General features: G+C 52.4%; 1 protein-coding gene across 5 annotated transcripts in view; it reads right to left on the reverse strand.

Moving 5' to 3' along the window:
- TMTC1 (transmembrane O-mannosyltransferase targeting cadherins 1) overlaps positions 1 to 16,275 on the reverse strand; it is a 256,056-nt gene that overhangs the window by 238,469 nt on the left and 1,312 nt on the right. For all 5 annotated transcript variants that reach the window (XR_016213670.1, XM_070049600.2, XM_070049599.2 and 2 more), the window contains exon 2: positions 1,426 to 1,603. Coding sequence is in view for 4 of the 5 variants with exons in the window: in XM_070049600.2 (XP_069905701.2) it covers positions 1,426 to 1,603 (178 nt within the window). In the remaining variant the exon portion in view is untranslated. The remainder of the gene's footprint in view (positions 1 to 1,425; positions 1,604 to 16,275) is intronic.

The following is a 16,275-nucleotide window of genomic DNA, read 5'->3' on the forward strand; positions in this document are numbered from 1 at the left end:
AATGCCCACCCTGGTCATTTTTTTGTCATTTAATCTAAATATATTTTTCTTAAAACCTTGAGTTCTAGATTTTGTTTGTAGAAAGCCCGTTGTAAAACCCAATGGGAAAACTAGACCTCACTATCAAGACAGTGAAGCACATCCGGACACACAGATCATGCATCCCTACGACTACTCACTGCTCAACTGAGAACATCACTTCCTCCCTCTAACTCACAGAAATATCTAGAAGACAGGGCAAGCTGTGACACCCAGCGTGTCCAATGACTCCTTTCTAAGAGCCACAGGGGTCTGCACATAGGGCACATCGTACGATACTGATGTATAAACGTGATGTGCACAAGCAAAGCCAATTCAGCGAGGGGCACAGACGTGAGGTGAGGCTCCAGACTAGACTGATTGACTGACATATTTGAAAGGCACAGAGACGGGGCCAGGGGATCCACAGACAGAGATCTGCCATCTGCTGGTTCATTCCCAGTGCTTCAACTGTCAAGGCTGGGCCTGGCTGATGCCAGGAGCTTGTGACTCAACCCAGGTCTCCCAAGTGAGTGGCAAGGACCCAACTACCTGAGCCATCACCTGCTGCCTCCCAGGGTGTGGGTTAACAGGAAGCTGGCACCGGCAGCAAAGCCGGGTTTCAAACCCAAGCCCTCCGATGTGGGATGCAGGGGTCCCAAGTGACGTCCCAAATGCTCCACCAAACACCCGTCCCCACGATTCTTTTAAAAACTGTGGTGCCCATGTTCCCATTATTAGCTGCTCATTTACCCTTAGCAATACAAATCAATCACCTATACAACAACATAGTTTAATAATACCATCTCACTCATTACATAAGTAGTTATTTTAGAGGGCCACAGATCCAAACCAGTAATACTTTCTAATAAAGTCCTCACCACCCACAGAATAACTATACTTTGCATTAACTAACTGAAAAAATTCTGCCGAGTCTCCAAGACTGTCTCTACCACTGGGGGAATGTCATTCCAACTTCTTTGGGCCATCCTAGCACACTTGCAGATCTGCATCATAAATATTCTAAGTAGCAAGCAGAGAAGAGATAAAATGCAAACATAAAGCATGAAAAAATGACTTTGTGTAAAAAGTATTTCAAAATGCCCCTTGCGGGTTCAAACACATTAGGATTTAAATTTCCTGCAAATCAAGGATGGTGGACACTCGTGGCCACCTGTAATAGCAGCAGCGGTTCCTTAGAAAAGCAGTTAAATCCTGCAGTACAATGAAGCCAATTTGAACATTTAGAAAGAAAAGCTGTCAGGCAGTGTGATTTAAAGATAGATAAACGCATGAGTTGAGCTCTGAATTCATATGATTCTGAAAGGGGGAAAATGCCGAGTTTAGCTGATACACCCAATGCATATGCTTTGGTTCATCATTTCACGGAGTCCCAGTTGTACTCACCGCCTCAGTGTGAACAGGATGTACAGCAAACAGCAGTGCCGTGACAAAGCCCAGCCCGCGGCTCTTGAAGACGGTCTTATCGCAGGTGTACATCAGCACGAGCGTCACAAGGCAGTGCAGGACCACGTTGACTGCATGAAAGTAGAAGGGGTTCATGCCAGTCATCAGTATGTTCAGTCTGTAATCGAGAAAAACGAGAAGCAGTTCCATCAACCACTTGCTTAGAAAAGGAGCTACCTTTGACCGTAAGCAGTGGGGTTTCTTCACTTTTACTTTATTTGATTTAAAAGGCAGAGAGCCAGAGGCAGAGATCTTCTACTGACACATTTGCTCCCCCAAACACGCAGAACAGCCAGGGCTGGGCCAGGCTGAAGGCAGGAGTCCAGAAATCCATCAGAATCCCCCACATGGATGGTAGGGACTCAACTACTTGAGGCATCATCTGCTTCCTCCCAGGGTGTGCATTACCAGGAAGCTGAATCGGAAAGGAACAAGGCTGGACCCAAAGCAGGCTCCCCCACATGGCCTGGGCAGCCCACACAGCATTTTCACCACCTTTCCCCAGTGAAGTATTTTTAAATGAATCCCAACACCAGGTTATTGGCTATATTCAAGTATAGAGCACTTGTTTGTGTCTGCAGATTATCTGCAGAAATCAATGCACATACAATATTATTTCCAGAAACTTTGGTCTCTGAGAAGTCTCGCCAACAGGTGCTAACCCTGTTTTACTCGCACTCCAGGGCTGATGCAAACACCCCCAATCTTGCTGCTTTCACTGCCGGCTCCTTCCATAGCAAGAAGTCTTCATGAGGGACACAAAACAGGAGACTGCGATTACTCCACAGCTGGTCAAACCTGGCAAGAACACTCGAGGTTTCACCGATGGTGCCAGTACCAACCCTGGTTCCACATTGTGCATTTGCAAGTACCATCTGATTACTGGACCAGAGGGGATCTTTAGGATACCTATAGGGTACGACCATCTGCAGCTGAGATAAGAAGGTAAGAAAAGCATAACACGTCTGAAGTCATACTAAAAGTTCTCTAACAGAAATTCCCCCGGAAATCAGAGGCCGATTGCTAAGACGATGACAAAATGAAAAGAGAACCACAGAGAGAAAGAAAATCAACTGTCCAATGATTGAGAAAACACTTTTAGGGGGCCAGTGACGTGGCGTAGTGGGTAAAGACACCACCTGCAGTACCGGCATCCTATATTGGTGCCAGTTTGGGTCCTGGCTGCTCCACTTCCAATCCAGCTCTCTGCTGTGACCTGGGAAAGCAGTAGAAGATGGCATAAGTGCTTGGGCCCCTGCACCAGCATGGGAGACCAGGAGGAGGCTCCTGGCTCCTGGCTCCGGATCAGCTCAGTTCCAGCCGCTGTGGCCATCTGGGGAGTGAACCAGAGGATGGAAGACCTCTCTCTCTGCCTCTGCATAACTCCTCTCTCTCTCTCTGCCTCTGCATAACTCTGCCTCTAAAATCAATAACTACATCTCTCTCAAAAAAAAAAAAAAAAAAAAAACCACTCAGGAGACAAACTCACAACAGAAAGTCATATGGGGTTCTCTTAAATATAACAGCAGGACATTTCATTCCCAAGTCAGTCCCTGGTGTTGCAGAAAAAAATACACACTGGCACAGGGTCAAGTTCTGAGAGGAGCCCCGTGCACACCCTGAGTGGCATGCTGGGAGGGGGCCATTCTCCAGGCTGTTTGACCAACACATCAATCCCAGCTCCTGAAGCTCTCGCCTTGGATCTGCCTCCCTTACATAAACAGCCCTTCTTTGTCAAAACAATTGAGAATGCACAACTCCATCGCCATGACGACACACGCATACTCGACATACTTGACTGGACGCGTGCACAGCTTTAACCTACAGATTTTTAAACATCTCAAGCTCTGTTTGGACACATGAATCCAAACAGCATCATTACTAATCAACTCCATTTTCACTCCTGCTGAAATAATTAGGGACCATAACGCAGCCTGAAGAAACGAATCGCTGGGTGGGATCCAACCATAAACGCTCCAGCATCACGAGATGCAACCCAGCCGCGTGCCAGCAGACGCACGAGTCGGCACCCGCCACGGCTTCCTTCGACAGGAGGCTCATGGGAAATGACCCTCCCAGGAACGAGGATGGGGCCCTGACCCAGGGACTTGGCAGCTCTAACTACAGCCCCCTCCAGTGCAGCAGGCCCATGCTGGGAGGCAGAGCTCCTAGAGCTGGAAGCTGGGGAGAAGAGAGCTTTAAGAAGATCAAGACCAAGGCACAGTCCTCAGAGAGCACGCATGCACTTCCCCAAGAGCCTGGCACCCTGAGGTTGATTTCACATCATTTTCCACTCCATCAGGCTGAGTTTTCCAGACGAGCTAATCATTCATGAAAAACTCATTCCTGCCAGGAACGGTGATGAGGAGAGAGAGGGGACAGGCTCACATGCAGCTGGGGAGAGTCCAGGGTGGAAGGCGGGCTGGCCAGCGAGATGCAGCAAGGCTTTCCACACTGCACCCCCATGGACCAGGAAGTCTACCTCTGGGAACCTGCTGTGAGGAACTGACCAGAGGCGTGTCCAAGGACTGCATAAACCAAAATGCATCTCACAGCTTCACTATAAAAATGGCAGTAAAGACAAAACCAACCCATCTGGTACAAGAGGTCTTCCAGCAATTTACAGAAAAAGCATATTATGAACAAACTATCCTTGGGTTTCGAAATGTTCTTGCAGCTAAATAAACCTATCTCTAACTCCATTTTTCCCTTAAACTTTCTCAGATCCTCTCGTAAGCCAAATCCTTGATGTCTCCAATTATTCCCACAGATACTAAAACTCAGATCATACATTTGGGTTACGAGAATAGCACTATTTTACAGAGAGGACAAAAGTGTCTGTTACGCAACAGTTTAAAAAGCATGCAGCATCATTAGGGAGGTGTTATTACTACTTCGCCAGGCTTTCAAGAGGAACTCAGAATAGATTCCCTTTCCAAAAACGGCAGATGTGTGTCACCTGTGGTCCCCTGGCTTCCTAACAGAAAGCGCGCGGGCGTGTCCACATAATCACCACTCCTGGAAACTGGTCCAGGTAGAATGCTTGTGCTCTAAATAAACCCAATTAGATCCCAGAATGAGGACTCCCAGCAGTGATAGGGCAATTGTGGCAAAGCTCCTCATCTGATACACGGCACTGGTGAAACTGAACGTTTCAGAACCACCCAGAATCCGCACTTCAGGAGAATTTCCCAAACGTCTACAAATGCAGACAGTGTATTCTCCAAACGCCAGACAAGGGAGCTTGAGATGAAATGTTAACAATGCATTACCACATATCCTACTGTGAACACAGAAAAAGTCTCACATTCTGGAAGGTGATTTGGGATCGCAGAAAGGGGGCGCTAACTGATGAACCTTGAAATTTAATAGGCGCGAGGATGTGAGAGATGCCTGTCAAGTTGACGGACAGATGGAACACCATAGGGGGCGAAGTTTCCCTGAGCACTAAGTGTCTGGCTTGAGTGCCGGTTAGACTCCCTGCTGCTCCACTGCCCATGCCGCTCCAACGTGCTGGGGAAAGCAGCAGAAGACGTCCCAAGCGCTTGGGCCCCTGCCACCCACGTGGGAGACCCAGACAGAGTTTCAGGCTCCTGGCTTCTGCCTGGCCCAACCCTGGCTACTGCAGCTATGTGGAGAGTGAACCAGAAGATGGAAGACATCTAGCTCTCTCTCACCCTCTCTCTCTCACTCACTCACTCCTTCTTGCTCTCTCCTGCCCTCTAACTCTGCCTTTCAAATACTTTTCTTAAAGTATCTGAGTATAAACCAAGATCCAACATCAGTGTTGCCAACAGGATTCTCAAGGACCAGTTTAGCCATCAGATCATTTTGCTTCACCTTTGCAACATGTCCCTTATAATCATTTAGCCACATCTTTAAAATGGGTCTTTGAGCCCCGTGCTGTGGTGCAGCGGGTAAAGGCACAGCCCACAGTACCAGCATCCTATGTGGGTGCTGGTTTGAGCCCAGGCTGTTCCACTTCCAATCAAGCTCTCTGCTAACGTGTCCAGGAAAGCAGTGAAAAATGGCCCAAGTGTTTGGGAGACCCAGAAGAAGCTCCTGGTTTGTGGCTTCAGCCTGACCCAGCCCCGGCAGCTGTGGGCATTTTGGGGAGTGAACCAGCGGATGGGATGGAAGATAACTCGGAGCCTCCAAGGAAACATGGACACACTCGGGAGCCCATCTGCTCAGGACCTGTGCTCACCATCTGCCCATCTCTGCCACTGCAGAGCACAAGTCTCCCCTGGAGTCACCATTCATCACCACACACTGCTGTCTCCCTCGTAGTGAGGAGGAGAGAGAAGCAGTCTTGGACCTGAATTATGATCACACATGGGAAATACAAAGACAGTCCAAATGATTGCTTGTTTCAGGAAAAATGGAAGGCGGCACATTTCTGCAAGAGGGGGATGTTCCCGTGTGCCCAACAGGCAAAGCTGGACATGTCAAAGACGGCACGCTCCGGCCAGCTCATTGCTCCCAGGGACTCCAGCAGTCGGACCCTGGGGGCAGGTCTCAACCCTCAGGAATTCAGCTATGATGACGTGGGTTTCAGCCCAAAGACAAAAGTGACACCTCAACTAGCAAACATTTATACGTTTAAAACTGGACAGGAAGCTTGGAAAACAGAGATGTCCAGCAGAAGTGGGATGAGGACCACCTAAAAACAACATCTCAGCGTCCACGTCACCCCGAACTCCCTTCACAATGGCACTCGGCCAGTTTTGAAAAGCTCCTTAGCAGAGCCAGCACTGTGGTGTAGCGGGTAAAGCTGCTGCCTGCAATGCCAGCATCCCTTATGGGCACCAGTTCAAGACCCAGCTGCTTCACTTCCGATCCAGTTCTCTGCTAATGACCTAGGAAAGCAGCAAAAGATGGCCCGAGTTCTTGGGTCCCTGCATCCACTTGGGAGACCCCAGAAGAAGCTCCTGGCTCCTGACTTCCAATTGGCCCAGCTCCAGCCATTGCAGCCATTTGGGGAGTGAACCAGCAGATGGAAGGCCTCTCTCTCTCCCTAACTCTGCTTTTCAAAAATATAAGTAATTCTTTAAAAGGGGGACGGGGCTCCTTAGCTACATGCTTCAAAAGTTATAAGCAATTTTTTATATTGTAAGAAACCTATTCCTATTTATCCTTAAATCCATTTTACTCAGCACACAGAAGATCCTAAATGAACATTTACTGAATGAATCAATGGACATGAAGCTGGAAGTTGGAAAAAAATCATTTTTCCCTATCAGCTCTACAAATCTCTCATTTTACTTGTTTCAGCCTCCATTTCTCACCCAAAACTAGGCCAGGCAGTAGAAAAGGAAACAGTATTTTTTCCTGAAATAATCTTAATAGCCATCTCTGATGGTCTGAGCACTCCCAAGTTCAGTAACTGACCACCAATGACCCCTTCTCCACGGGAACCCCGTCTTCTTGTCAATCTTCCGGGGGGGAGGGGAGCTCACCGCATCAGCTCTTTCCAGCAAGGCTATCTCTGTTCCCAGGAAAAGTCACGGGATCACACAGCCTGTACCAAAGTGGGGGATGGCCACAAGCACAGAAAAGCCCACCGGCTGTCCCTGTGCCTCCTCACACTCCCACTCTGGGGCTTGAGCACATTATTCTTAATTTTCTTCTGAACAACAGCTCTGGTTTGGAGGGAGGTGGGGTGGAAACAAACACACACAGCGAAGCTGAACCTGAGAAAGACAGGCTTATCCTGCGGAATCTGCTAGTGTCCCCCAACTCCACTCCAACCTGCTGCCTCTGTGTCAACCAACCAACCAGCCCCAGTCTGGAGCCAGGCAGAGACTGTCCACTGCAGTGACTCACTCCTGCCTCCTGGCCCTGAACCTGGAGCTTTTCCTGGAACACAGATCCAGCTCATTGTAGAGGATTGTCCTCTCCCTTCATATCCGGGGCATACAACTCATAAGCCGGGACAGATGCTGTCTCAGGTCCAGATATTCTGATTAGCACTGGGTTCCTGCTGCCCAGCGCAGGAAGTGCACCCACCTGGTCTCTGGCTGCTAAGCTCTCCCTGGGTACCCAGGACCCCAGGGCCCTATCAGCTCACAGAAGGCAAGGGGACCGCCCTACGGGCAGCACCGCCACAGCACACCTGGGACTACAGAAGAGGAGCACCCAGCAGTGCAGGTGCTGCCTCCCTAAGGCAATGCCCAGTGCCTCAGAGATGGAAGTCACCTGCCTTCTCCAGGAAAGTCATGGGGGAGCCGGAGAGTGCATGCATTCCAGCATTCAGGCTCAGCTCGTCTACACTGCTATCTCCACACTGCCACCCCAGTACACACAGGCCCCCGCTCAGTCCTCGCACTTCCCAGGCTTCCTAACTGCCTGGTATGCGAGCTCAAGTGGACGAGCCCCTGATCTCATGCCAACGGAGGATTCTAAGTCAGCAGACCTGGAACAGGGGCCCCAGATCTGCCCCAGCACCCCAAGTGATTCAAGGCAGGAGGAACTCCAAACAATGAGGCAGCTCCATGGGCTTCGGGAAGCCTGCTCAGAGCTGTCACGCTCACTTGAAAAGCCTCCTTTTCTTAGCAGTTAGCACAATGCACATTCTCTCCCAATAGGAACTCAACTCCAAACCAGGGGGAAGAAAAAAACAGTCCACGTTCCAGTTGCTGGTGTCTCCGATGATGGATTTCCCAACACCTCCCTGATGGGTCCTGCGGCCCAACAGTCAACACACAGCACATTCTGCCGCCTTCTCCTGCTGTTCTCCGTCTTTCTTCTTCCCCACCTGCTGCCCTCGGTACAGCTCTCCGAGGCCTTTAAGTGCTTTCCACGGTCTTCCCAGATCGTTCAACCAGTAAATAACAACATCTGGTTCCTCGCGCTTTTCCTCTAAGACAGATCCCTGCGGCCCTCAATCATCCTGGTTGCTCTTCTCCTGCATCCCTCTGGGACCAGGGATCAATCCGGAAGTCATCACCGCCAGACGCATCGCAAGCACAGAAGGCTGTAACTCACAGGCACCCAGGCCAGCAACGTTGCACCAGCGAGAGGAGCTCTACCGACCAAGACCAGAGCCGCAGTTCTGCTGAGCTCTGCACGGCACATCCTCACCCGGCCAGGAAGGGGACTTGTCATTACTGTCACCCGAGCCCTGAGAGTGACAACCCTGCCAAAGAAGGAGTGAGAAGACTGCAAATGGGCAGACTGGTAAGCACATCTGGGAGGCGAACCTCAGGAGTGAATCCGCTAAAAGACTCGTGAAACCCTGGCCGGTGCCGCAGCTCACTAGGCTAATCCTCCGCCTTGCGGCGCCGGCACTCCGGGTTCTAGTCCCAGTTGGTCGGGGCGCCGGATTCTGTCCCGGTTGCCCCTCTTCCAGGCCAGCTCTCTGCTGTGGCCTGGGAGTGCAGTGGAGGATGGCCCAAGCGCTTGGGCCCTGCACCCCATGGGAGACCAGGATAAGTACCTGGCTCCTGCCTTGGGATCAGCGCGGTGCGCCGGCCGCAGTGCACAGGCCGCAGCGGCCATTGGAGGGTGAACCAACGGCAATGGAAGACCTTTCTCTCTGTCTCTCTCTCTCACTGTCCACTCTGCCTGTCAAAAAAAAAAAAAAAAAAAAAAAAAAAAAGAGAGAGAGAGAGAGACTCACGAAACCCGGAGACAGACCACAGCCCCGCACCTCAGTTGTACCTGAGCTACCAATGTTCAGCAATTCTTGTCTCAAGCAGGGAGGCACTGGTTCAGTACAATCCTAACTCATGCTCACACAGGCTCCAGAGCCTGAGGACAGAGACCCCCACAGCACGTGGGCCAGCAGCTACAGGGTCCCCAAGCCACCCGCATTTCCGACCCAACAGGCAACAAGATGGAGGCCTCCAGAACACTTCCCGGAAGCCAGGAGACCACCATACTTAGGACTAAGCTCTCATCTGCAAATCAGGGTCACACCAAGGCAGAGACCCATGGGTGTGGTCTGATCGAGTCCCCAGCAGAAACGCTGGGCGGTTTTAGCACACATCACTCTCCCCGCACAGCAACGTGGGCTCTCCCACCAGGAAGGCCAAGCAGGCCTGGGGAACGGAGTCACTGCGTCTCAGCCTCCTCCTCGGCTCCCAGGAGGCCGGGAGGCTGAGCTGAAAGCATGTGGTCAATGTCTCAAGCCTCTGACCACGGGCGCAGTATGCCCAGCATGCCAGCTTCCATCCGGGACCCACGATGACCGCCTCCACCTTAGCGTGAACTTGGGTCTGGCGCCAGGGATACACCACGGAGAGCAGGGCTAAGGCTTAGCAAATCCCAACAGCGCGGGTGCGCGCTCCCAGGAAAGCAGGACCACGAGCAGACCGGCTCTTCATCACACAACTCAGGGGGACACACAGCTGTGCCTGTTCCTTTGATAACGCATTTGCACGTGCCAGCATCGCACCTCGTCCAACCACACAGATCCACCCAGCCGCGTCCTTCAGAAGGCAGGCTCTGGCACAGGGAGAGACCCCAGTGGGCTGCTGGGGTCCCGGAGACCAGGGCACAGGGAGAGACTCCGGTGGGCTGCTGGGCCCTGCCTCGAACACACAGCCACAGTCTCCAGCCTCGACCTTCGCAGCAGGCACCTGCTACCCCGTTATGCTCAGGTACGTGACCCAAACAGAGCTGCACACCCTCATTCCCGACAGCAGGTACCGTCCCACAGGGAGTCACAGCTGCGTCCCTGTCGGAGCCCAGGCTGCCCCTTCAGCTCCCGGCAGCAGGACCCACTGGAACCGCCTGCCTGTGCCTGCAGAGATGGCCCGTCTGTCTCCTCTTCCTCTTTGAGAGGAGAAACACACACGACCCAAGCAGTGTTTTCCTCTACAGTACAGACATGCAGCCCTCCCGTAACAATTATCAGCCAAGGCTGAGCCTGACAAAGACAATGCATCCACTCATCATTTTTAAGTTTCACCTGTTGATAACTGTCAAACATATTCACTTTTTCTTTGAACAGGAATTCTGCAGCCCCCTACTTGGCAAGCCAGGCCAACTTCTAGCTGCCAGAGACACCTCTCGCAGAGCTTACAGGACAGTGTAAAATGAAGCCAGACAGAAATCAGGTGGAGTAAGGCAAATCAGGGTGAAAAGGTAAACCCAGACCTGGTGGCCAAGGAAGGTCTCTGGGATGTGGCGCCACTTGGGCAGAGACTCACGGAGGCATGAGAGCCAGCCAGGCACAGATCTGGGCAAGGGCCCTCAGGAAGAAGGGACGGTAAGTGCAAAGGTCCTGTGGCAGCCTGCAAGGGAAGGGGCTCTGGGATGTTGGTGGGGAAGAGAAGGTAGAGACGGACAGATGAGAGGTGCAGAGAGAGCCTGGGATCCAGTGAGACAGGACGCTGGGGGCGGAAACCACATGTGACCATGCCAGTTACCCTGGCACCTCCAACCCTTCCTCACCCCTCTGAAAAAAAAAAAAAAAGGTAGGATACTACGGGCACAGAGGTAGGGGAAAGATGCCTGAGGCAACACCGGAGGAGAGAGAAGACCTCGCTGACACAAACAGGCTGCTTCAGGGGGTGACTTCCACTCGGGGGCTCACAGAACAATCCCCACAATCTGGAACTACCTCCTGCTCATTCTCCGCCTGCTGCACACCTGCAGGCTGCAGTCCAAAGGGCAGCTTCTGCCTCGCACACATCACCGGCTGCACTCCCAGCTTCCCCCTCTCAGCGTTCTGATGTCACCGCACTTTGGTATAAAACCAGCAAAAGCGTTAGGTTTTCATTTTTCTCTACAGGGTCAGCAACGTCCTCTGATCCTACTGTAGCTTGTCCATTTCTGCCAGCGAGCATCCTGGACGATCGCATCCAAACACCCAGATCATCCTCACCTGTCCCCCGTGACGGACCAAAAAATGCGCACTCATCGGCCTGGTGGCAACAAACTGCCTGGCGACGAAGCACCGCAGAGGCCACAGCCCAAGGAAGAGGCTGAGCGTTCCAGGAACACTGCCCCACTGCACCAGGCTCGGGGCAGGGAGGCCAGCGTTGCCTTTCATGGCTGCCGTATCATTTGTGACGAAAAGATACCAACGGTTGCACAGCGCTCTCAAGACCCAGCACCAAGAGGCTGCCAATCCTCACAGCTGCACACATTAAGATCTATTTTTTAGCTCTGACATTTCCAACCACCCACTTTCATCACTCTCACGGTGTATGTTACCCGCACGAGTCTTCCAACTAAACAAAATTACCGCAAACTGAGGGCAACGCGCGGAGGAGAAAACCAGGAGTGTGAGGGCCTTTCGCTGGCCTCAGTTTCCCCAGCTGTGACCCTGACCAAGCACCACTTCCTGCCCGTGGCAGGAGAGGCTGGAGGGGACAGGTTAGCCTCAAACGCTATGCAGCTTTTAAATCAATCAAGGCCATTTTTCAAGGAGTGAGTCACGGGCACCCTGGGGCTTGGTGCTGTGTGGGTTCAGTGTCACGGAGCGACTTAACGCCTTCCTCCTGGTCTCAGGGCTGCAAGCGGGGCCTAGCAGTGCAGGATAAAGCAGCAAAATGGAAAAAAGGAGATGATGCTGCAGATTAAGTTGTCACAGATGTTTAGATTCTGCTCTACTACGGTCTAAAAATACCCACTAACGCCCTTGGACAGGATCTTGTACAAAGACCGAAGATGAGACGTGATGAGAAATAGAAGTCTATCAGAAATCTAAATTCACAGGAAGGAGCACACCGAGACGGCTGTTGGCATCGGTTAGGGTTGAACAGAAACGCAGAAGCACCCAGAGGGATCCCGCACAGGTGACGAGCCGCAGGGACCGCCCCTGTGACCACGCCGGGAGGTGATGCCACAGCCCACGGGAGCCTGAGGCTGCTGGGTCTGCAGGAGTCAAACCGAGGAAGGCATTCAATCTGGAATCGGGGGTGCACAGGCCTGAAGCAGCCAAGCCAGGATGAGACGGAACCCACACGGATGAACTGGGACACGCATCCGTTTCTCACCGCCTCAAAGGCTCCAAATTCAACGACGCAAGCAGCTTGCAAGAGCCTGGCACCTCCCCGCAGAGGAGGCGGCGAGCACCAGGGCAGCAGGTGAGCCACCCTTCTCCTCCCCACCCACCCTCCTCTGAGTAACATCACAGCCACAGCACCGAACCTCACAAATCTCACTGACATTTCTCTCGTGGTCAGCCCTAGCTGACCATCCTGGGAGGAAGATTCTTTGTTTTCCTAATTTTTAATTTATCTATTTATTTAAAGGCAGAGGAGGAGGAGGGATGGGTAAGAGTGAGCTCTCATCCGCTGTTCACTGTACAAACGCCCAAAGCTCAGAACTCAATCCAGGTCTCCCTCACGGGTGGCAAGGACCCAGGCCTGCATCACTCACTACCTCCCAGGGCACCAATTAGCAGCAACCTGGAATCATTAGGAGAGCTGGCGCTTGAACTGATACGAGATGTGGGCACGCCAAGCAGGGTCCGACACACTCTGCCCACCGCCCGCCTCCACACAGGGAATTCTAAGCAACACGGTCTCAACCCGCTGAACGGATGGAGGACCCGGCCAGCACATGCTGTTACTAAACTGCCTTCATGTTCCACTGTCCTCGTCCCCAAAAATGCTCTCATGACGCATTCCCTCATTGCAACGTCCCATTTGACAAACACTGTGGCAAGTACACTTACCACGTAAGCAAGCATCTTTACTATCTCTTAGTACACACACAAGCACCTTGCTAGCCTTCATGAGCTTTGTTTACTCTTGAGGAAATGTCTGGCTCTCAGTGTGAGACTTACGTTCAATGAATCAAAGATAATAAATTCATTTTAACAAAAAATGGGCTTTAGGGTTGTGCTGGGCAAGATTCTTGGAGGACAAGATGATATCTACAGCGCTGGAGAATATATTTGCCCATCACATATCTGACAAGGGACATGTACCTAGAGTACAAAGAATGTCAAACTTCAACATTAAAAAAAAAAGTTCACTTAGAAAGTGGACCAAAGACACAAAAGCACATTTATTTACCAAAGAGATAGAGGGAAAGAAGCACATGAAACAATGTTTCACATCATCCACCAGCACAGAGACTCCACAGCACACCTCTCAGAATGGCTACAGTCAAGGACAGGACAACACCAAGTGCCAGCAACCAACAGAGAAACCGATCACTCACGCTCGGCTGGCGGCTATGCCAGGCACACAGTTGGGCAGCTTCATCAAAAACAAAGCATGTCTCCACTGGGAAGCCCAGCCACTGCACTCCTGGGCGTTAGCCCCAGAGAAATTCAAATTTAAGTTCACAGAGACACCTGTCAATGCACGCGTCTACCAGCTTTTCAGGACATATGTCAAAACCTGGAACAGATGTCTTTAGCAGGTGAGTAGACAAACTGTGGCCCGCCCATCCAGTGGAATAGCACACAGCCATGAAAAGTAACGACCACTGATACTCGAGACATGACACCCCAGGGTCCCACAGTGAGAACAGCCAATCTCAGCAGCGTACTGCCACGATTCTACTGACCCAGGAGGTCACACACAGCAGCACTGGGGAGACGGAAGAGAGATGTGGCCGTCACAGACTGGAACAGGGGTGTTATGGGGTGGCGGCTATTAGGGATGAGGTGCCACAGCTGTGATGGGGACACACAAGTCCTCATCAGGGGCCTGTCCTGATCTGCACTGTGGCTGTGACCTCAGAAATCCACACACAGGACACAACTGCCTTGCACTGAACACACACATCACCAACAAACAGAAACAAAATGGTACCAAGGAACACTAGGGATATCTGAGAAAAGCTACAGATGACACCCACGTCAATTTCCTGCTCGTGGAATACACAAGATGCTCCGGGGGGTGGGGGCAGCCTTGTGACACAGCAGGTTAAGTCACAGCCTGCCACGCCAGCATCCCACACCTGAGCACCGGCGTCAAGGCCCGGGGCCTGCTTCCCAGTCAGCTTCCTGACAAGGCACCGGGGAAGCCAGCAGAAAATGGCCCGCGTACATGGGCTCCTGCCGTCCACCCACGTGGGAGACCCGGATGGAGTCCCTGGCTCCCAGTCCAGGCCTGGCCATCCCTGGTTGACAGAGGCATTAGGAGTGGATCAGCAGATCAAAGATCATTCTCCTCCATCCCCTGACCCCAACCCAATCTTTACAATGGATAAAGTGCACAGGGATCTTTATTATATCACGACTTATTTATTATATCCTTACTCAAAAGGCATGGGAATGTACAATTACCTGAACACAGGCTTTGTTTAATGAGCGTGCACTCCCAAAGAGTTCTGCTCAAACAAGCACAGTCACTGCAGTATCTAGGGCCACGCTTGCTTCACGCTGAGAACTCAGTGAGTGTGATGTTCTGTCCTTCCCTGCGGGATTCGGTGGGGTCCTGGGGGTGCACAGTCACGCAGGTGATCCAGCTTGGTGTGCGGTCCCCGCCCCCCAGCCAGCTGTGCAGAGAGAGCTCTCCGGTCTCCCAGAAGTCACTGCGTGTGGGCACTAAGGGCTGCCGCTTTCTTTCGGGACAGGCACCTATAAGCCTTTCCAAGCACTGCTGTGCTGTTCACCAAACCTGCAACTCAGCAGGGGCGTGGGGGGTGGGTCTCCTTCACAGTCCATTACAGGATTCATCGAAAATGGAATGAGAGGTAAGTTGAGGCAGATAGCAGATGTGCTGCATGGCAGTTGAGACGCCACTTGGGGAGGCCCCATCCCAGGTCAGAGTGCCTGGTTCAAGTCCTGGCTCCTCCACTTCTGATCCAAGAGGAGACAGCTCAAGTCCCTGGGGCCCTACCACCCACGTGGGAGACCTGGATTGGGCTCCCAGCTTTTGGTTTTGTCCTGGCCCAGCGCAGGCCATTGCGAGCATTTGAGGAGTAACAGAGCAGATGGAAAAATCTATTTTTCTCTCCCTCTCTCTCTGCCATTCAAATAAAATGGAAAATTTCAAATTAAAAAAGGTGTTTATTTTGCTGAAAAAAAAAGTTAAAGCCAACCTGGCCCTTTGTGCCTCCTCCCCCATTCTCCTCCCAGCTCTGCCAGAGCCCCAGTAATTCCCCTCTTCTCAATAAAACCCTCCCCTCCTGGTCCACTTCCCCCTCCATCCCTCTCTCCCCGGCCCTGCTATCTGCACTATGAACAACAACAACAAAAATGCTTTTAGAAAGAAAAGGAAAAAAGGTAAAACAGCTCCACCACCACCCCCCCTCCAGGCAGGAGGCAGGAGCACTTGACCTGACCTTCCTGTAATGGAAAACGCTCAGGCTGCCCAAGTCCAGCGCTGCGCGCGCCTCCTGCGCCTTAAACTATGCAGCCACCCCTACAGTAAGAACGGAGACAGAAGGGCAGTCGGCCGCGGAACGTGCATTCCCGCGCCAGCCCTGCAGACTGTAGCCCCCGGTCCTGAGCATCCCCCGGTGGAAAACCAGCCCAACTCTCGCCAGGGTTGACTACGGTGTATGAAACACTCGAACGCGTCCTGTTCTCGCCCTCCTGCCCAGAGCAAACTTTTCGGGGAGAAGAATTAAGTCTTCAGCCTGTGCAATGCCGCCGACTGCCGGACTTCCCTTCCCCAGCTCGTCCGGGCCATCCGTCCCGAGCCCCGGGCCTACGGGCCGAGCCGCCAACGCGCGCCTAGGCATCCTCCTGGTCCACGCGCGTTCCCACGACACCCACTGGGAAGGGCCGAAGACGCCTCGTCCGGGGAACCCACAGCCTTTCAACACTTCCGCCCCAGCGGCAAAATAAGCCCCAGATGGCGAGAGGCTGGGTCCAGCCCGCGATGGAGACGGCGCCTCTCTCCCAGCGGCGCCTGGCCCCCTCGGTGCGAG

Source organism: Oryctolagus cuniculus, chromosome 9 (assembly GCF_051225735.1).
Source record: "Oryctolagus cuniculus isolate XC-2025 breed Fujian yellow rabbit chromosome 9, ASM5122573v1, whole genome shotgun sequence".
NCBI lineage: Eukaryota > Metazoa > Chordata > Mammalia > Lagomorpha > Leporidae > Oryctolagus > Oryctolagus cuniculus.